The sequence below is a fragment of the Prunus dulcis genome, chromosome 6 (genome assembly GCF_902201215.1).
Source record: "Prunus dulcis chromosome 6, ALMONDv2, whole genome shotgun sequence".
NCBI lineage: Eukaryota > Viridiplantae > Streptophyta > Magnoliopsida > Rosales > Rosaceae > Prunus > Prunus dulcis.
Window position 1 is genome coordinate 21,862,346 of NC_047655.1, and position 25,268 is coordinate 21,887,613.

The following is a 25,268-nucleotide window of genomic DNA, read 5'->3' on the forward strand; positions in this document are numbered from 1 at the left end:
TGCAAGAAATATTAACAACATATTGAAAATGCAAGAAATATTAACAACATGTTGAAAATGCAAGAAATATTAACAAAATATTTAAAATGCAAGAAATATTAACAAAATATTGAAAATGCAATAAATATTAACAAAATATATATATTAGGAGATTAAACTTAATAAAACGAAAATTACAAAATATTTACCTCGTTTGTACAATTTTCCCCGCTTCCATAGTTGTCCATCACTTTTGCCAATGCATCTCTCCATTTTCCCAACTCTTTATTGAGAATTTTCCACCTACTAAACAATGTCATTTCTGTACGAGTCAACCCCGGAATTTTTTCACAAAATTCGGCATGAATTTTTTTTTCACATATGAAAAAATTTCATCTCATTGCCTGACACGGGACAATGACAAACTTAGAGCCAAGCCTCACACAAGGAAACATCTTCCATGGTACTCCACGCCCCTCTGGTTTCGACAAAAGAAGCCATAAAAATATAAGGTGAAAGAGAGGAAAATGTTGAGTAAATAGTGAATAATAGTAGAAGTATAATAAAATGTATGAGGATTGGTGTTGAAAGTGAAGGGTATTGATAGGTACTTATAGAAAAAAAAAAATCAAAATTTTTTAGTATTTTTTTAAAAAATTTCGATTTTTTTTCATAATTTTATTGCCAAAAAAATGCTAGCCGTTGGATTGGATTTCGGAGAAGCATATTGGAGCTCTGGGAGTGTGACACGTGGCTTTTATCCGTTGGAGATTGCGTCGCGCCAACGGTAAAAAAAATTTAAACTAGCGCGATGACGTCAGCGCGACGTCGCGCATGACGTCAAAACACTCGGGCTCGACTTCGGGCCAGCCTGACTTCGTAGGACCCACTCCCAACCCGAACTTGGGCTCACCGCTCAAACGAATTTTTTTTTTTTTTTTTCCTTCCCCAGCCTTGAGCTCAGCTCATCGGTGGAATTGCTCTGAATGTATGCAAGTTGTATTTATTCATCCTTTGAAGTTGGTTTAGAATCTTGTAAGTATCAAAGACAAATGTACATTTATTTTATTCTTTAGCTGGTCGAAGCTACAAAAATAAGCTGAGTATTGAAATGGAGGGGGTGAATCAGAAAGTGAGGGTGAGGAAGCTAAAGGTGGAGCTGCGGGGTATAGGCTGGACTTGATCTATATTTAGGAATGGACAATACTTAACTCCACTCCCAGACCTCTATGTCTACGCATTTGACATGGACCAATTGTTCGGTTCTTCTCTCATACAAGAAAAATAGATTGATGTTGATCTCCATTTTTCGTCGTCATTTTCCAACTGCCGGTCTACGATTGCCGTCTTCGGAATTGCCGTCCACCATAATTTGGAATTCTAGATCTAGATCCATCCCCTTCCCTCGGTTATGATAAGAATTAATTCAACGAAACGTTAGCATTGGGCCCCTATATATGTTGGAATATAAGGAAGTAAATAAATAATAATAATAGGCAACCCCACAGCATGTTTTAAGGCTACCACTGCATGTTTCAAGGTCGCATAAGGTCCGTGGATAATTGAAGAGTCGCCAACCTTTTCTCTTTTTTCTTGTCTTAATATACTCGCAACTTCGCCCAATCTGAACTTCTAGATCACTTGAGCGTCAAAAAAACGTAACCAACCTGCTTAATATATACCTCATATATAACCCTTGTGCATATCCCAAAATCAGCCAAAATCAACCCACCATGGAAGACATGTCATTCTACAGAAGCACGTCCCTCATTTTCATCTTTTTCCTCACTTTCATTAACTTCTTCCTCCAAAGAAAACGACGTCGTGAAAATCAAAAAAACTACCCACCAAGCCCACCTTCTTTGCCCATCATCGGCCATCTCCACTCCTAAAGCCTCCGCAACATCGAGCCTCTTCCACCGTCTCTCCCAAAAACACGGACCCATTTTTTCTTTCCGGATGGGTTCACATCCTATGGTTGTAGTCTCCTCACCCTCAGCCGTACATGAATGCTTCACCAAAAAACGACATTGTTTTAGCAAACCGTCCTGTATTGATCATCGACAAGCACTTATTCTACAACAACTCCACTATGATAACGTCCTCATACGGCGATCACTGGCGCAACATTCGCCGCACCTGCGCCATTGAGATCTTCTCTTCTGCTCGCCTCAACGCTTTCTTGAACATCAGCAAGGACAAAGTCAAACACTTGCTACCCAAACTTTCACAACAGTCATCATCACGTCAAGATGGTTATTTTGCCAAGGTGGAGCTCAAATCTATGTTGTCTGACCTGACGTATAATATCCTAGTGACAATGTGGCGGGCAAGAGGTACTGTGCCAGGCAGTTTAAAGAGATTATTAACCAGGTCACGAAATATGCTGGGGTACCGAACCCAGGAGAAATTTGGCCCATTTTGAATTGGATAGGGTATGAGAAGAAGATGATGATGAAGTTGGGTGAGAGGACAGATGTGTTCTTGCAAGGGCTCATTGATGAGCACCAGATGAAGAAGAGTACGTAGACCATTTGCGTTCTTTGCAGGAACAGCCCGAGTATTAGACGGACCAAATTATCAAGGGTTTTTTACTGGTTAGCTCAAAATTCAATCTTACATATATATAGGATCGAGGGACACATATTTTGACACACATTCCATTAACAATTAAATTACCATGCTTTTAAAAAACTTAATGTGCATTGTTAACACGACAATCATTTCCAGGACTTGTTACCGGCAGGCATTGATACATCATCAGTCACATTGGAATGGGCTATGTCAAATCTGGTTAACCATCCGGATGTTTAAAAAAAGCTACAACTGAACTTGATGCTCAACTTGGCCAAGAACGCTTAGTGGACGAACCAGACATCTTAAAACTACCCTACTTACAATGTATAGTCTCTGAGACCCTTCGATTGTGCCCACCTGCCCCAATGTTAGTACCACATGTTTCATCTAATGAATGCACAATTGAAGGATTCAAAGTGCTACGTGACACGACGGTATTGGTAAATGCATGGGCCATACAAAGAGACCCTAACTTGTGGGATGATCCTGAAAGTTTCAAGCCTGAGAGGTTTGAAAGTGGTAAGGATTTGTCACACAAATTTATGCCATTTGGACTTGGAAGGAGGGCTTGCCCTGGAGCGGGAACTTGCCCAACGTGTTGTCGGTTTGACTTTGGGGTCGTTGATCTAATGCTTTGAGCGGGACAGAGTTAGTGAAAAGGTGGTTGATATGACTGAAGGTGAAGGGCTTACCATGCCTAAACTTGTGCCATTGGAGGCCATGTGTGAAGTACGTACAGTCGTGAAGAAGGTTCTATATTGATCTCTTCTCTATATAACATGTAAAATCGCTATTTATGTAAGCTTGTGATACATAATTGAATCAGTTATGTATTTATATGTAACGTTTGTTAAGAAATAAAGAGCACGATGTCAATCATTTGTAGACCCTGTTCTTTCTCTCGTGGGAAATTGGTACCCCAGGCCATGCGGGGCTAAACATAAGCAGCAACCAATACACCCTGTGGAAAAATTACTCAACGGACGTTTGGGCAGTAAGGAGGAGTGGCAATTGATTGGTACAAATAATATTATTGTACGTACTTTGTAAAGGCTGAAATTCTATAGCGACATGTTACAAACCTTTTTATAAATAAATATATAAAAAAAGGCTGAAAGAGAGAACAGATTTAAACTCCTGTTGAGTTGTGTACCACATGTCACAAATCTAAGAAGAAAACAGTAACATATGAGATTTGAGAACAGGAAAATTGGACTCGAAATTTTATAGCCACACAAAATATCTACTTCCCTTTATTCATTTAATACATTCTTCCTTCTTCTTCTTTCATTTAATACATTCTGCCTTCTTATTCGTTATTTAATCCCCTCGCCAACTTTGCCTAGAAATCTAGATCACTTCATTTGCTTTTAGGACACGTGATTTGACCAAAACGTATGCGAAGATGAGTGAATGTCCAAAATTGGAGAAAACCTTGCAAACGAATATCTCACATGGAAGAGCAACTCTACCCATTTGTTCTTTGTTATGGCAAGGGGGAGTTAGGGCAGTTACTATTCATGTGAATAGTGGTTGTCCTTTTAAATAGTATTTTGTGTTTCAACCCATTGCCATGGCTAAGGGCAATTACTATTAATATTTTTTTTCACAAATTTTTTAATGAAAATAATTAATTTGGATATTATTTTCGGATAATATTTTTGGGTTCGTACATATCAATATTTATTATAAAATTCATATCTCAATCGGATAAAATTTTGGTATTTATAGAAAAAAAAAGAGTAATTTTTTGGTCATTTTTTCATTTTTTTATTGCACAAAAATTGGCTGCCGTTGGATTGGAGAAAAAAAATCTGATCGGAGAACCCAGAGTGCGACACGTGGACTTTTAGTGGTACTGTAGCGCCAGACACTGTAGCACTGTAGCACTGTAGAGATAACATTAGCACCAAAACGAGGGCTGCAACTCGGGCCAACCTTGCCCTCGAGCCGAGTTGCTGGGTCCCACCTTACGCTCGGACCTGGGCTCATCGCTGGAAACAGATTTTTGTTTTTTTTCTCTCCCCAGCCTTGGGCTCAGCTCCTTGCGGGAACTGCTCTAAAGATGATCTGTGAGTCTTGATCACTTCATTGACACGGAAACAACCATTATAAATATCTGCCCACACGAATTGCCCAGTCAACCAAAAATCGAAAACATGTTGTTCATGTTCGACACATGCAATATGTCCCTTATTTTCAACTTCATCCTCCAAATTAAACGACAACGTCTAAATGTGAAAAACCTCCCACCAAGCCCACCTTGTCTGCAATCCTCTGCCACCTCCATCCCTAAAAACCCCACTCCACCGAACCTTCCACCGTCTCTCCCGAAAACATGGCACTATTTTCTCTCTCCGGCTCTGCTCAAATCTCGTCGTTGTAGTCTCCTCACCCTCCGCCGTACAAGAATGCTTCATTAAAAACGGCATCCTCCTGTCCTGGCCAATCTTCCTCACACGATCATCGGCGAGCATTTAAACTACAACCACACCACCATTATCACTTCCCCATATGGAGACCACTGGCGCAACCTCTGCCGCATTGCCGCCATCGAGATCTTCTCCTCCGCCCGCTTCAACGCATTCGCCAGCACCAGAAATGACCAAGTCAAGCAGTTACTGTGCAAGCTCTCACAAAAGGCGTGGAGCTCAAGTCTCTGATGTCCGGCCTGCGTATAATATCTCAATGACAATGGTGGCAGGGAAGAGGTACTATGGGGACGATGACGTGGCAGACAAAGAGGAGGCCAGGCGGTTCATAGAGATCATGGAACAGGCCGTTGCGTATACTACGTTACCGAAGCCAGGAGATGCTTTTCATTGGATTAATATTTTCTGGGGGGTATGAGAAAAAGGTGGTGAAGTTGGCGGAGAAGACATGTGTTCTTGATATTGTTATTAGCAGGTACCGATACGTCATCAGTCACATTGTAATGGGCAATGTCCAATCTCCTTAACCATCCGCATGTGTTAAAAAAGGCCAGAGTTGAATTAGATGCCCAAGTTGGCCAAGAATGCTTAGTGAATGAACGAGACATCTCCAAACTACCTTACTTACAAAGAATCATCTCCGAGACTCTCCACCGGTCCCACTCTTAGTACCACATTTTTCATCCGGCGATTGCACAGTTGGAGGATTCGAAGTGTCACTTGGCACGACGGTGTTGGTATGCATGGGCCATGCAAAGAGACCATAAGTTGTGGGATAATTCCGGAAAGCTTCAGTCCCGAGAGATTTGAAAACGGTGACGATTTGTCGCACAAATTCATTCCGTTTGGATTTGGAAGGAGGGCTTGCCCGGAACGGCCATGGCGCAACGTGTGGTAAGCTTGACTTTGGGGCCGTTGATCCAATGCTTTGACTGGGAGAGAGTCAACTAGATGTATGAATTGAAGGACACTTTTGGCTCATATTGTGGGGGCGAACGCAGCTGACTTCTTCTCCATTTATTGAGTTGGGAGTGAAGTGATGCTTATGAGAAGAGGGTGGTGAAATTGGGCCAAAGCCTAATTGATGACTGCATGTTGTGAGGACCATAATTAAAATTTAATCTAATTCCGAAATTTAATAAAAGAAAACCATCTTATTTAAGGTCATTTTCAGTTATAGGCCTAAATGTAGTTCAGGGCTAAAAATTTAGCCCCCCAAAATAGTTTTTTTTTTTATAGAATAGTGTAGGGCTACATTTTTCCATATCCAGCCATGTATGGCTATATTTTATGATCCTTCAAATTTTATTATTTTCATAAAGGGGAGTGGGGAGTGCTTTAATAATTGGTTATTAAAAAGCACATGGATGAGGCCCACTATAAATTTAGCCTAGGCCAAAGGTGGGCTACATTTGGCCCGATTGGAGGGCTAAAGGGCCAAATGTGGCCATCTAAATTTGGCCAAAATTTTATTTAGCCCATGGCTAGAAATGAGTTTTGCATTAATTTAGGGCTATATTTAGGATATAGCCCATGGCTGGAGATGGCCTAAGGTTGTGTTTTTGGTCAAACCTTAATCAAGGTCTATAACTCAATTCGTTAAAGTTTAACTTATGAGAACATCTATAATCATGCTCCCTATTTTTTTTTTAAATTTATATTTACAATTATGCTCTCCAAAAGAGTGTTGCTATTTTCACCCATCTGTCCTATTTTCCCAACTCACTTTATCTTCAAAATTTTAAAGACAAATTTACCCATTTATAAAATGACTTCAAGGAACTTAGGGACTGTAGGGGCTTTTTTCTTCGGGCAGCTACAAATGGGCTGGGCCATCGTAAGGAGCGAATTGATAAAATTATCCTATGTGTCTGAGTTTAAAGATTAAGCCCCAAGAATGCTTTGAAAGGATAGTGAAGCCTTAGGAAACACCTTGGTTACCTTCACCAACAAAAATAACAACAGTTTACAAATAAATTCTTGGCTTGGCATGAGAAGCTTGTGGCATGGGAGCTGAGTATTCATGAGTTTAGCACTGAAGAGAAAACTAAGTGTTCCTGGAGGAAAATGTTGAATAGAGCACAAATTTGCTGGGTTTTGCAGGTGAGAGAGGAAGCTTGCTCTCTGGATGTAGTTGTTTTAGCTAATGATGAAGTAGTGGGTGTGCTGGGTAGTTTCTGGCGGCTTGACGAAAACTCTGTCAAACTTTGAAAAAGTTTACCAAAAGGTAAAATGGGGAGAGATGGAAGGATGAGACTCGAAATTGCAGGGGCTTCAGAGGTGAGAGATAAAGCTTCCTCTCTGGATGTGGTTGTGGCTAGTGGTGAAGTATTGTGTGTTTTGGGTAATTTTTCAGCAGCTTGACAAATACTCTGTGAAGCTCTGGAATGACTTACCAGAAGAGAAGATGGGAGATGGAGGAATAGGGCTCGAAATTGCAAGGGTTTCAGGGATAAGAGATGATGCTTACTCTCTGAATGTGGGTTGAGATGATGGGCAGGAAATGCCTCTTTTTATAGGCGCTAGAAGCTACTCTTTTCCAAGAAACCCTAATGGTTTCTATCCAATTTGGCCAAGCTTTTTCCTTCATTTCTCATCCATTCCTTTGACTTATCCTATTTGGTGAAATTCTCTCTGCCTATTTGCATAAAATCAGGGATTTTTGGGAGCTCAATGCTCTTCCTACAGCTGCCTCAGTGGAGAACTCCTATTTTCAGCCATCTTTCTTCCTTCTTTTCTCCCCTATTCTATGGCTAGATCTGATGAGGGGAAAGAAATGGGTATGTACACTGGTTTGAAGGGTGTTTTGCTCAAGTATCCTTTAATTTTTTCGAATGGCTTGCGTTGGGTTTGTCTTTGGCCATGTGCTGGAGATTCCCAGAAGCCTGCATATTTGAGTGGCTTTTGGCTTTTGTCATGGTTTTGTCTCCAACCATGTGCTGGAGACTTTCAGATATTTTGTTGGTTACTTGGGCCATTTTTTAAGGTAATGGGCTAGTTCACTAAAGAGATGGGCCAACTTTCCAAAGTGATGGCTATTTTCTAAGGTAATGGACTATTTCTCTCCTTTATGCTTACCCACATATTTGGGCTCAAGAAATGGGCTTGAGTTTCGGGGCTCCCAAGTAGCCCAAAATTCCATTTCTCGGCTCATCAATGGGCCTCATGAAAACTCGTAACCATCCATACCACAACCTGGTCAGCAAGCCCCATGCATTAGCGTGGTTTGGGCCCACGTAAGCTTGTAGCGTGGCGTGCTGCTTATTTGCTTGACGTGGCACGTGTGCAAGCGCATATGACAAACTCTTAGGTACTCAAGTTGGGTTTCTTCCTAAGTTAGGTTTGTACTGAGCTAGAAATATATTTGGGCCCAGCCTTGGATTATTGGGGCCACGAATGTGTATTGAAATGGTCCGAATAATCAATTGCTAGCCCAAATTAAATTGCAATGGCATGGCATGACATGGGTGTAGGAGCAACTCAAAGATGACCAGTTAAGGGCCTCTGAAATTACAGCAAGGTCTTTTCCGGAAAGGTTGAAGGGATCGCAATGGTCCCGCTTAAAACCCAATCATTCTTAAACACCAAGGGTGTTGCCTTAATAAACTTTCCCATACACTGTAATTTTGGAGGTCACTTACTAGAATTACCAAGAATTGGCCTTTTTGTGGGATGACAGAGAAGGAAAATTTTGTGGATTAGCTCAAAATAACTTAGCCTGCATGATTTATTTGCTTGAGTGGCTAGAGACGCTTGAGTTTGCATGATTGTGGTTTGCAAGAGTTGCATTGACTTGGTATTTGGCTTGGATGCTTGGCATTGGCGTGTACACTTGATTTTAGCTTGTATGCTTGGATGCTTGGCTTTGGCTAAGGTAGCATGGTTTAATATAGCTTTTGGGACATTTAGCGTGGTGGATGTCATTTGACAGTAGCCAGACGTTCTAGTCGATGGTGGGGATCCAATCTTGGAGTTGCGGATGCAATGAGCTTGGATTCACCATTGTGTTTGAGTTTACAGCACCAGCCTCGTAACACTTTGAATTTACCGGACAAAACTTCAGTGAAGATGATAGCGTGCGACATGATGGCTAGATATTGGAAGAATGCTTGAAATAGGGCATGTGCTGGAAGGATGTTTGAAATAGAGCAGGTGCGGAAAAATGTTTTAAATAGACCATGTGCTGGAAGCATGTTTGAAATAGGGCATGTGCTGGAAGGATATTTGAAATATAGCATGTGCTGAAAGGATATTTGAAACAGGGCATGTGCTGGAAGAATGTTTGAAATAGGGCATGTACTGGAAGGATGTTTGAAATAGGGCATGTGCTGGAAGGATATTTGAAATAGGGCAGGTGCTGAAAAATGTTTGAAATAGGGCATGTGCTGGAAGGATGTTTGAAATAGGGTATGTGCTGGAAGAATGCTTGAAATAGGGCATGTGCTGTAAGGATATTTGAAATAGGGTAGGTGCTGAAAAATGTTTTGTTTGACATGGAATAGGGCATGTGCTGGAAGAACGTGACTTGGCTTGGCATGATTTATTTTCTGGTTTTCTCTCATTCTCTTCTTTCTTCAAGACCCAAACTCATGGCTATTGTGCATCAGTACATAAGTCATACTTCGAAAGCTCGGATTAGAAAACTTCCTTAATGAAAGTTGTTCATCTACTTGAGTACTATAGCTTGTAAAATTTGTAGAATTTATAGAATTTTTCTGATACCTCAAAGCTGGTCTGCAACTTCTGCATTCATCCATGGCTGGTGAGTTTCTGCAGATTCTGCTTCTGCACAGGTCTTTAACTTATGATACTTGGATGATTGCGCTTGCTTCACAAATTTTCTATAAATTGTGTTGTTTATAACATATCCAAAATTGAGGATCATTCGCCCATTGTAGTGCTCTCTGCCTCCATTTTTCTGAAGCATGTTCATGAGTTAATATTGATGCCTTTGTTGCATGCTTGTTTTCTATGCTTGAATGCTTGAGTTCCTCTGTATTTCCCAGCATTTGTGAACTATAAATCGAATTCTGAGGATGAGCTTTTGGTTTAGGATTCTAGCTTGGTGATAAACAAGAGTCATGCAAGCTTACTAGGGTATGCATGCCAAGTGTTTGTGGAAATGTCTCACAGTAGTTTGTGAGCTATTCTTTCAACTTTTGAAATGTTTCTCTTAGAATATGAGTTGGAGATTTTGATGCATGCAAATAAAGTTTTCCATAGTTATGTTGGAACTGGTCTTGTGCCATTAGAAGAAAAAATGAATTTTTGGTGCAATTTCAAAGGGCTAAGCTGCTGGATTTGTGCAGTTTCTGCTGCATAGCATGTTTTGAGAATATGTTTGACATGCTTCCCTAGCTCTAAATGCAACGATATTTCGGAAAATTGAAGCTTGATATATCTAGTTCTAATCTGGAAAGTTTGGGATTTGTTGGTTGTAAGCTTGATTTCTAGTGATTTTTCAAAGGTAGGATGTTCGAACTAGAATGGTTGGAAAGCTTGTGTATAAGTTTTGCTTGGGATGTTGCTTTTGTTTGAGAATTTAGCATGTCCTTTCTCTTGGCATTGAGTGCTAATATGGGCATTGCTAGAGGATGATCTTGAGCAATATTTTCGTGAGAGCTTGATATTGTATGGTATTGTCGCAAGAGCATGAGTTCTTCAATTTGCTTGAAATGCCTGAGTTGCTTGGAATACTTAAGTGGAATGACATTTCTTGGCATATGGATTGGTATTACGCCCTGTGAATTTGTCAAATGCTTGATAGATGAGTTTGCTTGCACTCTGAGAAAATTATGCTTCCAGAGCCTCCCTTTCTGTATGAGTACCTTTCCGGCGCTTGATTTTGGCTAACGTATTCTCTTGTTCATAACCTCCAAAGCATGAGAAGTCTAATTTTCTAGAATTTTGATAGCATCAAAGTGAGTTTTGGTTGCTTGCAATTGGTCTTTGGAAAAAAAAAAAAAATTTGCTTCAATAGCGATTATGCTTCCGGCACCCTCTTTCTGTTTACAAGTTCCCTTCCAGCACCTAGGGGTGGGCACTCAAACCGGCAAACCGGAAATCCGAGCCGAACCACACCGAACCAAACCGGAAAAAAACCGAGTTGACCAAAAAGTCAAAAACCGGTCAAAAACCGAATCGGACCGGTTTGGACCGGATTCGGATCCGGTTCCATGTCTTCAAAAACCGAACCGGGCCGAACCGAACCGGTGAAACTAAAAAAATATATAATTTCAATATATATTTATATTTAATGCTATATTTTTAATTTCATTAAAAAAAAACCTAATATTTATCCAAGTTAAATGTCAAAATATCTCTCTTTTCTCACTTTAATATTTATTAATTATATGAAATTGAATAATTTGTTAATTTTCAAGTAAAAAAATAATATTTCAGTTGAGAATTGTATTACAAAACAATTTAAAAAAATAATTTTTATAATCCGGTTAAAAACCGAACCGGAACCGGAACCGGACCGAAACCGGTTCAAACCGAACCGGACGGTTTTTAAATTTTTTTAATTAAAATCGAACCGAACCAAACCGCATGAATAGTATCGGATCGGTTCTAATTTGAGGCAAAAACCGGTCCAAACCGAACCGTGCCCACCCCTACCAGCACCTGATCTGGCCAACGTACTCTCTTGTTTCTTTTTCAGGCTTGATTGAGAGGTTCTAAAGCATGAGAAATGTCATCTTCTTACTGATTTGTTAGGAACTTGATGGTATGAAGGTGAGATTTTGGTTGCTCACACCTTGTCTTGCGATATGAAGGCTTATGGAAAATTTGAATTGCTTGACCAGAGAGACTTTGGATAAGACAGAGAACAAGCTAGTTGTTGAGGCTGCTTTGAGTTTTTTTTTTCCAGAGATGTAATGAGTTTGTTGAATTGTTGCAAGGATAAACTGAGGTTTTTTTTTTGGGGGGGTTAAGGAGCATATACATTAGCATGATGTTTGAAATAAGGCAAGGGCTAAGAAGATTTGAAATAAGGCAAGTGCCATAAATTCTTTGCTTGTAGAGCAGGAGCTGGAAGAATGTAACTTGGCTTGGAATGATATAGCTTGGACTTGCTATGAGGATGTGAATAATGTTCACACATCTTTTGGAACTGAGGTACAGCATGGTTTAGCATGAGAAACCTTGAGGTGCCTATGCTTGACTCCCTTTTTTATTTTTTATTTTATACAGATTTGATTGGCACGAAGCCCCCAAGTATTCTGGAGTTTGCATGTGTAGTTCGCTTCAATGGCATGAATGATGGATTTGCATGGTATGAGGTTTGTGTGTGTGTGTGTGTGTGTGTGTGTGTGTGTGTGTGTAGTTCTCTCTAGGTTTTGTAGGTGAGAGAGGAAGCTTGCTCTCTAGATGTAGTTGTTTTAGCTAGTGATGAAGTAGTGGGTGTGCTGGGTAGTTTTCGGCAGCTTGACAAAAACTTTGTCAAATTTTAGAAAGTTTACCAAAAGGGAAAATGGGGAGAGATGGAAGGATATGGCTCGAAATTGCAGGGGGTTCAGAGGTGAGAGATAAAGCTTGCTCTTTGGATGTGGTTGTGGCTAGTGGTGAAATATTGGGTGTTTTGGGTAATTTTCCAGCAACTTGACAAAGGCTCTATCAAGCTCTGGAATGACTTACCAGAAGAGAAGATGGGAGGAGATGGAGGAATAGGGCTCGAAATTTCAGGGGTTTCAGGGATGAGAGATGATGCTTGCTCTTTGAATGTGGGTTGAGATGATGGGTAGGGAATGCCTCTTTTTATAGGCGCTAGAAGCTACCCTTTTCCAAGAAACCCTAATGGTTTCTATCCAATTTGGCCAAGCTTTTTCCTTCATTTCTCCTCCCTTCCTTTGACTTATCCTATTTGGTGAAATTCTCTCTGCCCATTTGCATAAAATCAGAGATTTTTGGGAGCTCAATGCTCTTCTCGCAGTTGCCTCAGTGGAGAACTCACATTTTCAGCCATATTTTTTTCTTTCTTTTGTCCCCTCTTCTATGGCTAGATCTGATGGGGGGAAAGAAATGAGTATGTACACTGATTTGAAGAGTGTTTTGCTCAAGTATCCCTTGGTATTTTGGGATGACTTGTGTTGGGTTTGTTTTTGGCCATATGCTGGAGATTACCAGCAGCTTGCAGATGTGAGTGGCTTTTGGCTTTTGTCATGGTTTTGTCTCCAGCTATGTGTTGGAGACTTTCATATATTTTGTTGGTCACGTGGGCCATTCTTTAAGGTAATGAGCTAGTTCACTAAAGGGATAGGCCAACCTCCCAAAGTGATGGGCTATCTTTTCCAAGGTAATGGACTATTTTTTCTCCTTTATACTTGCCCACATAGTTGGGCTCAAGAAATGTGCTTGAGTTTCAGGGCTCCCAAGCAACCCAAAACTTCCATTTCTCGGCTCATTAATGGGCCTCATGAAAACTCGTAACCATCCATACCACAACCCGCTCAGGAAGCCCCAGGTATTGGAGTGGCTTGGCCCCACTTAGGCTTGTAGCATGGCGTGTGGCTTATTTGCTTGGCATGGCACGTGTGCAAGTGCATTTGACGAACTCTTGCGTACCCAAGTTTGGTTTCTTCCCAAGTTAGGTGTTGTACTGGGCTAGAAATATATTTGGGCACAGCCTTGGATTTTTTGGACCTCAACAGGGACAAAACCAATCTCCCTCACCTAAGTGTGAGCAACCATTTTATACCAGCCATTGGATTAATCTCACAATACATAGATCCTTTTATCAACTTAAATTCTTGACCCACACATGCACACAACTTCTTCCTCATCTAGCCATTCTCTTTGTTTTCTAAAGGCTTCCCAAAGTTTTACTATTTTTCCATCATAAATCTGATTTCTTTCAAAGGTACTATCATTTTCTCTGCGAAACAAATGTGGGCAAAATTAATTTTCCCTTCAAAGGCTCTTTTTGTCCTTTTAAGATTTCATGAAATTCTATGTAATGAAGTTGTTTAATTTTCATCTATTTGCTTCAAACAACAAGCGATTGGTATTATTTGATTGAGGGAGATCAACATGATAGGAGCCTGGAGACCATAAGCATTCGAACCCATGCTTTAACTTCATGTTCTTCAACCACATGTGTATTAAAATAAATAAATAAGAAATTAAAGAAGACCTAAAAGAAAATAAATACTCAAATCCCCTCTTCTACAGCACACAACCCCTCTCATCACAAAGCCCATGCGTCACCTCCAGGATGAGAAAGAGGGATGAACTCTTGAAAGAACCATAATCGGCTTGGAGGAAAGAGAGAGGGGCTTCCCTTAATACGAGTCAAGAAGTAAAACGGATATAAGTTGGGCTTTTGAAAGAACTTGCTTAGAATTAATAATTAGAAGGTATTTTAAGAATTATGGTGGGTGGAAAAATAAAATTGTATTTTTTATTTATTTATTTACATGGCACACCTCTAAAATATATATTCAAGTATTATATTGATTTAGTACCACTCAAACTCACCAATTATTTTTCTGAAAAGAATAAATTTTCTTTGCCACCTTTTACGTTGGTTGCGTTGCGCATTAAGAAAAAGAAGAACGCAATCTCATCTCACGGCTTAAAAAGAATTGATTACAGGTTAGGTGGCCTAAATATAATAATCTTTCTATTCTTTTTCCTGTCGTCTTCAAGTTTTCAACTTGAATATTAACTATGGAAATGGATAAGAACAACCTACAACTCCTTTAAACAAAGAAGAACAAGAAAAACCAAAAAAAAAAAGAACAAGAAGAAAAACCAGTCCCAAAGTCAGTGCTTGAATTGAATTTCAAAGGAAATTTTTTCATGAATTTAAAAGTTCCAAGCCTTCTCCTTCTCAATGCAGAGATCTAATAAGAGCTCTCACTCCGATTTGGCTTTGAGGAGTTAACAAAGACCTGATCACAGAGCAGAAAACAGGGTACTTCTTGATTACATGTAAATTAACATGGCGATCTTCTCTTTAATTAATGACACAATAACAATGGCAATTAAGTAATTAACGATCTAAATCCATGCCTCATCTTCATCAGTCCTGGGAACCCAGTCATTTGTTGCAGGGTTGCTTCTGATCTTCATCAATCCCACTATGACATCATCATGGCTCTCAGCCAGCTGAAGATCAAAGTCACTTCCCCCTTCTCTTACAACCTTTATAAACCCACTTCCAGTCTGTCCATTTCAGTTCAATTTAAATCAAAACCAGACCCAATTAAGTCGTTCAAAAACAGAGCACACATTAATTTTTTTTTTTTAAACTCAAAACTTAGAAAAATAAAATAAAATAGAGAGATAATACCATGTGATGTTGTTTGTCAATGGAATTGAGTTCCTTGTAGTACTGTGTGTCCACAAACTCATCTTGTACTGTGGTAGCTCCCTCTGCTGATGAGAGTATAACAGGGGATTGAGATTGGAGAGAACGAAACTTGTCGAGCTCTGGAATGTTGGGTTGGTCAAAGATGGAATAGTCAACTGGGTTTGGTGTTGATGATGATGATGATGAAGAATCGGGCTCGCTTCTATTTGGCTTGATGGGTCGCTTTGGGGCTGCAGAGTCGAACTGAGCTCTGATCTGGTTGGCGATCTTGAGCTGCTCATCAGCTTCCAACACCTCGTCGCTCCGGCTTGGCTTTGTCGCACCAACCATGATCAAAGTTTTTATCTTTTTGTTCTTTTAGTTTGTTTGAAATTGTTTGATGATGGGGCTCTGCTCTCTCGTGTGTTTATATAGTATAAAAGCAATGAAGAGAAGAATGGCAGGTGAAGTCGGAAGAAGCTGAAACTATGGGCCAATAACTAAGAGTCTGAAACCGCTTTGCTGAGAGAGATCGACCAGTTTCTGTGGATGGATGAATGGCGTGTGCTCTGAATCTGAGTGGGCCTGAAAAAGGGCCTTCTCACCTGGTATCTTTATGTTCATATGGGCCCACTTTCTGTCTTTTCGAAATCTGAGGCCCGAGTCTTCTTGGTTCATGGGTTTGCCAACATAAACGACATGTCAATATGTCGTTTCTGCTCTATCTCTGTTTTTTCATTTCGGTTTCTTCGCTCTCTGAAACCTGTAATCTGTAATCTGTAATCTTCTTCTTGTTGTTTCTTTGAGTGGGGTATGGATTGTTTGTGATAAAAGGTCTGAAATTTTTAAGAATGTATGGGATTTTGAGAGGTCATCTCTATGATTCAATTCTGAAACACCTTCCAGATATTTTTGGGAGCAAATAGACTTAATTTTTATACTGGTTCAGCCCAGAGACAGCACCTTCACTGGTTCTTTCATGTAAAGTCAAGAAACATCTTACGTGATGATCATTATGTGGCTAAAGGTGCTGTCTTTGGGCTTGGCTAGCCTTTATTAACTCATCTCAGAGTCAGAGGAAGGAGGGTAAACTTGGCTGAATGGGAAAGGCTCTGGCAAAGAAAAGGGTAGCTTGAAAACGTCATCATCCTATGCTTGTGGGTAAGATTAACAATTAACCAAAGTTCATTGAGAATATTGGGTGAAGCAGCCTAGATGGTTTACAGGCAATGAAACAAATGCTGCTCAGAGGCTTACTATGTGAGATGGTGTTTTGGGACCTAAAATATGCATTTGAGCCTTCAGCAAATTGACTAAACAGAGAGCCATACGAGGAAAAAGGTGCAACAATTGCTTCTTGTAGTAGCTTCCCTCCTGCGGAAGATGATGTGCCCTGAAGAGCTGATGGTGATTCAATCACATTTTCCAGATAAGTATTCTCCCAATCAAGCTTTGGTACTAATTAATTCCATTCCAGATGGACACTGCTACTGCAATCACAGCTTGACACATAAACCATCAAAAACACGAGAAGTAAAATCTCTATACACATAGCAAACTTTGAATGACAGGAAACCCGAAGTTCCAACTTCTAGGAAAGGAGACAAATAATTTCCATTCCGGATAATGTAAAACTGGCTTAAGTTGAAAGGCTTACTGTTCTGTTCTGTTGTGTTATGTTGGTTTGACATTAGTATAGCTTCATTGACGTTTATTCATGTAGACACCTAATAATGTAGTCAAGTGTTTTTGTGGACCATTGATGTTTCTGCTGTTCTCATCCAAACACAAAAGACATACTAAAGACTAGTCATCAAACTTGTTATTGGGGGTGGAAGATATTTCAGTCAATTATATGGCTCTCTTCGACAAGAAAGAACTGAAACACCCAAAATGTCCTCTTTTGTATTTGCATAGTTTACGAAATATAAGGGAGAATTAAATAAATCTACCATACTTTTGCTTCGAATTTTCTAACTGCAGACTTGCACGGTTGGTGTTTCAACGTCAAAGTCCACGACTTTTCTATTCCAAGTCTTCGTTTGCCATAATTTCCATTGCCACTCAGTTCAGATGAGCTTTCCTTCGGCTACCAATTAGCAAAATCCAGCAACTCCATTAATTTTCATGGAAAGCCTTCATAACCATAAAATCCATATCCCTCTATTTTCTCTGCTTTTTTTTCTTTTCCACTTCTCATCCCTTCACTTTCTCTCTTTAGCCTATGAGCAACCTGATAAGTATTTCGTCAATTGTGGGTCTAAAGATGATGCAAACCTCAGTGGCCGGGTGTTCACTGCAGACTCGAGTTCTGTTTCTTTGTGCTCAGACTCAGAGAAAAGCAGGGCCATTGAAAGCACCAACCAGTCGCGAAATCTGTACCAAACAGCAAGAATTTTCTACAACCAATCCCACTATGAGTTCACGATCGCTGAAAACGGTACTTATATTGTCCGTCTGCATTTCTTGACTTTCTCCTCCTCAGTTAATCTTTCATCAGCTCTTTTTGATGTTTTGGCTTTTCCTACTGTTTCAAATTTTGGGTTCAAACTGTTGAACAATTTCACTGCCAAGAACAGTAGCAACTCTCCTTTGATAGAGGAGTTCTTTCTTGCCATTGGTCCTGGCTCATTGAAATTATATTTTACACCTCAAGGATCATCTTTTGCATTTGTAAATGCCATTGAAGTCTTCCGTGCACCGTTGGAATTCAGCCCTCGGAATTACAGCAGTAGTTTCCCTTTAGTTCTACGTAAAACTTACAGGCTGAATGTTGGAGGCCAGAAAATCACACCAGATGATGACATAATATGGAGAAATTGGGAACAAGATGATAGATATCTGTCAAATTCAAACTCTGCAGATGATAGCCGACCCTCCTCACAGACGCTTATTAGACAGGCGGTAGAATCTGATGGTTTCGTTGGTGCTGATAGTGATTTAATTGCTCCAGATTTAGTTTACCAGACTGCCAAATTGATGACCGGTAATACTAACGGGCTACCCAATCCCTTCAACATAACCTGGTCTTTTAATGTGAGTGCGGATGCTAGACACCTCGTCCGGGTTCACTTCTGTGACATTATCGGTCCGCCTGGTAATTTAGTATTTAACTTGTATTCAAATGGAAACTTCATTACGAAGGTTGGTGGACCCGATTTCAGTTTTAATAGCCTGTACTCGCCTTTCTACTATGATTTTGTACGTTCTAATGGATCTGAATTCATTAACATCAGCATAGGCCCTAGCATAGACACAACAACTAACAATTCCTTTCTAAATGGACTGGAAATGTTGGAGATAATAGAGGGACCAGCTTTAAGTAACCCTCCAGCTTCAGTTTGTAATATGAAAGGGCCCAATAAGATAAAGGTGGGTCTTGTGGTTGGTTCAGTTATTGGAGGCCTGTCGCTTATCTGCATTCTGATTGTCGGAATCTTGTTCGGTTTGAAATACAGAAATGCAAAGCGTGTTGAAACTTCGGAATGGTCACCAATGCCTGCATTTGGAGGAGGGAGTACCCACAGCAGGTTGACTGATGGAACTATTACTGGTTCCCCTATGGATTATCTAAATCTTGGGTTGAAGATATCTTTTGCTGAACTTCAGCAAGCAACAAACAACTTTGACACAAAATTGTTGATAGGTGAGGGTGGCTTTGGGAATGTCTACAGAGGAACTCTGTTGAATGGCAGAAATGTAGCTGTCAAGCGAGGTAAACGAGATGAGCAAGGGTCAGGCCAAGGCCTTCCAGAATTTCAAACAGAGATCATGGTTTTGTCCCAGATTCGCCACCGCCATCTTGTTTCCTTAATTGGATACTGTGATGAAAGGTCTGAGATGATACTGGTCTACGAGTTCATGGAAAAAGGGAGCTTGAGAGATCATTTATATGGTTCAAACTTGCCTCGCTTGTCATGGAAGCAAAGGCTTGAAATTTGCATTGGTGCAGCAAGGGGCCTTCATTACCTCCACAGAGGTGCAGCTGGGGGAATCATTCACCGAGATGTTAAGTCCACCAACATCTTGTTGGATGAAAACCATGTTGCCAAAGTTGCTGACTTTGGCCTTTCAAGATCTGGTCCTCTTGATGAAACACATGTCAGCACAAATGTTAAAGGCACTTTTGGTTACCTTGATCCTGAATACATAATGTCCCAACAGTTGACAGAAAAATCTGATGTTTATGCATTTGGCGTGGTTCTCCTTGAGGTGTTATGTGCAAGATCTGCTATTGATACAATGCTCCCAAGAGACCAAATGAATTTAGCTGAATGGGGAATGCTTTGCAAGAAGAAAGGGTTGCTTGAACAGATTGTTGACTCTTCAATCAAGAATCAGATTGATCCTAGCTCATTCAGAAATTTTAGTGAGACAGCAGAGAAATGCTTGCAAGAAAATGCTAATGATAGGCCTACAATGGGTGATGTGCTGTGGGACTTGGAGTATGCATTCCAGCTCCAGCAAACAGCAAAGCATAGAGAACCCCATGAAGACAGCACAGCCAATGCTTCATCAGCATTTGTATTGCCAAATGTTCCGCGTTTTCCTTCAGTTAGCTCCACCATTAACACAGATGATCTGGCTCTTCCCAGAGACGATGAATTAGATACAACAGAAGTTGAAGTTTTCTCCCTGTTGAGAGTTGGTGATGCCAGATAAATTTGTTCAGTTTGCAAGGTATATTAGTTAACCTTGTTTAAGTTTCTTTAGGCTGTAAAAGCCAAGTTCGGTGTGCCTTGTTAATTTTAGTCCTATCTTTGATTATTGTACTACAACTGCTTTCCCATCTTTAAGATGTGATAATAGTATTAATTGTTCATAAACAGAAGCAGCTAACAAATTCTATGATAGTTAAACTGCTGTTGATTGGGAGTTTCACCTTGTTACCCCAGAGGAGTGTCTTACTTAGGTTCATACATCACTCCCTGCTATATTCTATACTTTTCCCTGAGACTATCCAGCCATGCTCTTAGCCTAAACCCTGGGCAGTAGGATCATGATACAAAACAATTCAAATTGAAGGAGACAAACTCGTGATTGATAGTGTTATGAAATATGTTTAAATGCCCTGGAAAATATTATGGGTAGACATATCTCAAAAACCTCATGTCTCATATGAATCGTGGAACTCAATCATATTTATCCGGAAAATAATTCTTGCACAGATGCTTTAGTTAGTTTAGGCCATCAGGTTGAGGTTTCACAGTCTAATAGCAAGCTTTTTGACATTGTCGGTTCGGCTAATTTAGGAGTGGTTTTGTTTAATTTTGTTTTCATCTTTAGCCAAAAGAAATGACGAGGGACATTTAGGGGATATTCTTCTCTTGTTTTTTTGTATAAAGGTGAAAAAGGTTCTGTAAATGCAAATAGAACGTAAGATTAGGTAGCTAGTGCAAGATGCCAAAGAATGTATACTTTTTAACTCCAAATTGCCGGAGATCGTAGAAAATTAGGGTTAGCTTCTGGGTTTGCTAGTAAGAAGCTAGAAAGTTGCTCTGGCTTCTGTACTTAAGATGTGTGTTTCTTTGCTTCAATTTCATAATCGTTGGAAATATACATTTGTCTAGTCTACAAACATATACAACTGATGATATATATCAATTACCAAGTAGCTTTTTTTTGCCAACACTTGACAAGCAGCTACAAGGAGAATAGTTCTTCTTGCAAACAATCTTCTTTAGCATCATATCATGTTGATGTAGTTTTCCATGTTGTTGACCTCATAATTATTATCGTCCCTAGACCTATAATAGCTTCAGTAACTTTACTCTCCCATTGGAAACTAGTAGCAAATCCTGCCTATTTTTCCTTGAAAAGTTACACTTCCAAATGATTGGCTGAAGTACCAACATGGAGGAATTACTAAAAGGTAATTGGTAGATAATAGTAATTATATATGGTCTGTTGGAATAAAAAAAATCACAAAAATCACAAAAATCACAAAATATTGGAACGTGGGGGGAAGTTTGGAAAAAGGTGGGGGTCTAAACCAATGAAAACGTTTAAGAGAGTTTAGTGGCTCCTATTTTTGGGGGAGTTGGTTATTCAATTTTTAATATAAATATTCTGCATTAAAGAGAAATAAAAAAAAAAGAAGAGAGAGAAGGACAGAAAAGAAGGAGAAGACGACAGAAGAAGAAAATTGTTGCAGAAGGAAAATTGCAGGAGCACAAATACAAGAGGAGACATTTTCACAGGTATATGGATCCTGTCAATTAATTCTTGTTGGGTGGCAACCCTCAAATCATTTTTCTTGGATGATGAATCCATATTGGGTGGCAACCCTCAAATAAAACTCTTGGATGATAAATCCATAATGGGTGGCAACCCTTAAATCATGAACAACAAATCCATGAGAGGATTTCTGTTTAACAAAGCTCTGCCGAGCAAAAGAAAATCCTTTGAAATGGATACAAAATATTGGATACAAAATCCATCATGGGTGTGTACCCCTCAATCAAATACCCTGAATGGTATATCCATTTTTGGGCATAAAACTCATTCAGTGAGTTCTCAAGAGCACAAATCCAATTTCGGTACAAAACCCACAAACATAATCATGGAGGGATTTAATCTCACAACAAATAAAAATAAGCTGTGTGCACAAAAAAGAGAGGAACAAAGCTTGAAAAGGGAGGCCACGTTTGTGCAGCCTATCCTTTGAATTCTTCATCTGGGGATTGTTTGCGAACAATCAAAACCAAGGGAGGAAGAAGGAAGGATGGAGGTCTTTAAAAGAAAAAGATGAAAAAGGATAGCCACGTTCCTGTTGGCAACTTCTGGAGGCGAAGCAAACCAAAAGCAAAAGAAAAGAAAAAACAAAAACAGAAGCAGCAGCCAAGAAGAAACAGAAGAAGAAAAGTCAACAACAAAAAAAAAAATAAAAGAAAAGGGAAGTGGCTGACGCCACTTTGCTGAAATGGGAAGAAAAGAAAAAAAAAAACAAGGACAAGGACCATGCTGTTGCAGAGAAGAAAACTGAGGAAAAAGACAAAAAAAAGTCTGATACCTCTTTGATGTTGCGGCAGTTTCTTTTTTTTCTTTCTTCTGGCTTTCTCTTTTTTGTTTGCAAAGGCTGTATATTATTTTCTTTAAAGACTGAACAGTAACAGTGTTTGTTTTTAATTCGGACTGATCACAAGTATTCCAGATAAAGATGGGATTGCAAGGTCTGATTTTACTTGGAAACAAACTCTGCAAAGAGTTGGATAGCTAATCGCCTGCTGGACCAAAGTTTTTTTTTGGGGCTCCATGCTCATGGGCTAACTATCAACAAACATCAAAAGCCCAAAATAGGATCATGGGCTGTCAGAGAATAATTATCCATTGACTCTTAGAAGCCCATATAATTAATGGGTAACCCAAATAATTACCCATTAAATTTCCTAAGGCCCAAATCCCCTATCATATGGTTAATGGATTAGTTAAAAAAAAAATCCTTGTAGCCATATTTGGGTCCAAGTGCAAATGTCAACTTTAGAAAATTAGTGGGTTAATCAAAATTGCTCATTACTTTTCTGGGACATTGACAAAAAGAAAAAGTGGTACAAAACCATCCAAATTTTTCTCATGGGTCATCTACCCATGAAAATTCCAATGAGATTAAATTCAAATATCTCAAACACAAATTCTCAATTAATGGGCCACACTTACCCATTAATTTCAAAATTTTCCTATGTGATACCTACCTATGAAAATCCCCAAATTATCTCAAATATACAAATTCTAAATTATTTGGCCATACATACCCATTAATTTCTAATTTTTCCCATAGGTCATCTACCTATGAAAATCTTCAAATCGTCTCAAAGACACCAACTCTAAATTATTGGGCCACACTTACCCATTAATTTCTAAATTTTCGAACTACGTTGGTTTGATCCCTTTAAAAGGGAACGTAGGCAATCTAGAGATTCAATCTAGATGCAACCATCCCAAACATATTTCCATATCGAATCCCTGGTTTATTCAGATAAATTCACTCAAACTCCTCAATCAAACCCATTCAAATTCTTCGTTTTGTGATGAGTCATTTATTCATCATGAATCTTTGAACTACGAGTGGCTTGATTCCCACAAAGAATACGTAGGCATCCTGAGGTTGGACTTGGGAGCAGCTGCAAAATCAAACACACACGTTCTGTTTCTTTATGATGGAATCAAAGGGTTTTCCCTTGAAGCAAGGGATTGTAATTAAGAGACTTGCGCCTCGAATGGGTCGAACCTAAAATAATAAAACCCCATTATTTAATTAGTGGTGGTGAAATTATATTAGGAAGATCACCATTTTCCTTCAACATAATTTTTGGCACGCCCGGTGGGACCCATTTACCTTTTCATCTCCAATCATAAAGTGACTAATGTTTGTTTGTGTTCTTCACAGGTTAACAAAACCAGATACAATGGCACCACAAGTAACGATTTTCTTCCACAAAATTGAAACTACCAAGAATGCGTGCACCAAACGCGTAGGGTTCAAAAAGACTTTCATTGTTCGTGAGAGCCTCGTCAAGTGCGCTGTGCCAAAGCCCATTCAGGGCCAGACCTCAGGTCACTCCTAAGGTCGTCAAAACCCAATTGAAGAAAACTCCATCCAAGAACGCTCTCCGAAATGGAAGAAAGAGGGCTGCTCGTGCTTTAAGAAAGAAAGAAGCAAAAAAAGAGTCTATTGAGGCAATCTTATCCCAGCTTTCTGGGACAAGCCCAATAATGACTGAGGGCAAAAACACCTTAACCACCCTGGCTGTGCCGACTCCCAAGAGAACAAATACTTCCCGAATTGTCCAAATCATGATTGGATCAATTCCAGTCAACCTATATCCTACAGATTCTATTCTGATGACTTCCACCAACGAAGCTAGAGATGAAGGTCAAAAGGACGACTTTGTGAAGAACGTTGAGGTTCAAGGGGCCGAACCTCCATCAAGCCTTAGAGCCCATGTTGTGGAATCCACATTACAAGAGGTTTACCCATGTTCTCCTAAGGGTAAAAGCAGAGCCATCGTCATGAAAAAGAATGTGGTGAACATACCTCATCCACAAAGGAAACGCGTGGAAAAGGTGAAGATAACTGATGTTTCAAGGGATCAAATTCCCGTATCACAAGGGGGAGTCCCAAAACCTCAAGATCAGTCGAGGACCTACGTGGGTCCATTGACTCGTTCTAAATCCCGAAACATGGTTGGGACAATTATTCCCGAGTTATCCAGTCTAAGCTCAACCTTGGATGATTATTTGCAATGGAATCCTCTCTATGATGATCCTGTATTTCAAACTCAAGAGAATGATTGTATATCATCCCAAGGGGCCAAACTTCATGAGGGAGTGGAAAGCATGCAAGTCATGATGACTGGTACTTCTAATACTGAGGACCAGTTACCTTTAATCCAAGAAATGATGCAAGACATGCGAAGGGAAATGCAGCAGAAGTTGGCAGAAAAAGACGCGGAAATAGCGTTATTATCCGCTCGGCTGAAAGGAAAAAACTCATAGGTGAGCAAGACATGGGCAAAACAAATGAATCGACCGCCCAAGAACAACAAACAAAAGAGGAAAAAGCAAAAAGCTCTACGAGCACAATTTCCCCAAATGACATAAAGGTGTTAATTGCTGAAGGAATTCGTGAGTTCCAATTGTCTATAGCATCTCCTGTTCAAGGGTATCGAAACCCTTTCCCTTCTCACTATGACGCCATACCATTCCCGAAGGGTTATCAACGGCCTATATTTGATAAATTTGACGGCATAAGTAGCTCACCCCATGAACATTTGGCACATTTTTACTCAGCCTGTGGCGAGACATCTCAGTCAGACGCTCTTCTGGTGCGTCAATTTGTCCAATCCCTAAAAGGGTCAGCTTTCACTTGGTATACACAATTGCCGCCAGGTTCTATTCTGACATGGGACGACATGCAAAGAGCATTTTTGGCACAGTCTGTCAGTTCAAAGAAGAAGGTCTCAATCATGGACCTAGCTCAAACT

General features: G+C 39.8%; 2 protein-coding genes and 3 pseudogenes across 2 annotated transcripts; 4 read left to right on the forward strand and 1 right to left on the reverse strand.

Annotated features, from left to right (window-relative positions):
- The first annotated feature begins 1,712 nt into the window (after positions 1-1,712).
- Positions 1,713-3,318, forward strand: LOC117630462 (annotated as a pseudogene).
- Positions 3,319-4,715: 1,397 nt separating this feature from the next.
- LOC117630464 lies at positions 4,716-5,495 on the forward strand (annotated as a pseudogene).
- Positions 5,457-5,939, forward strand: LOC117630465 (annotated as a pseudogene).
- Positions 5,940-14,741: 8,802 nt separating this feature from the next.
- Positions 14,742-15,703, reverse strand: LOC117629600. The gene is made up of 3 exons (XM_034362129.1): positions 15,286-15,703; positions 15,006-15,158; positions 14,742-14,884 (listed from the first exon to the last, which is right to left on the reverse strand). The coding sequence occupies exons 1-3, from the start codon at positions 15,634-15,636 to the stop codon at positions 14,837-14,839; spliced, it is 552 nt and encodes a 183-aa protein (XP_034218020.1). The 5' UTR covers positions 15,637-15,703; the 3' UTR covers positions 14,742-14,836.
- A 1,481-nt stretch (positions 15,704-17,184) lies between these two features.
- On the forward strand, positions 17,185-20,111 carry LOC117630780 (probable receptor-like protein kinase At2g23200). The gene has a single exon (XM_034363557.1). The coding sequence runs from the start codon at positions 17,413-17,415 to the stop codon at positions 19,945-19,947; it is 2,535 nt and encodes an 844-aa protein (XP_034219448.1). The 5' UTR covers positions 17,185-17,412; the 3' UTR covers positions 19,948-20,111.
- The last annotated feature ends 5,157 nt before the right edge of the window (positions 20,112-25,268 follow it).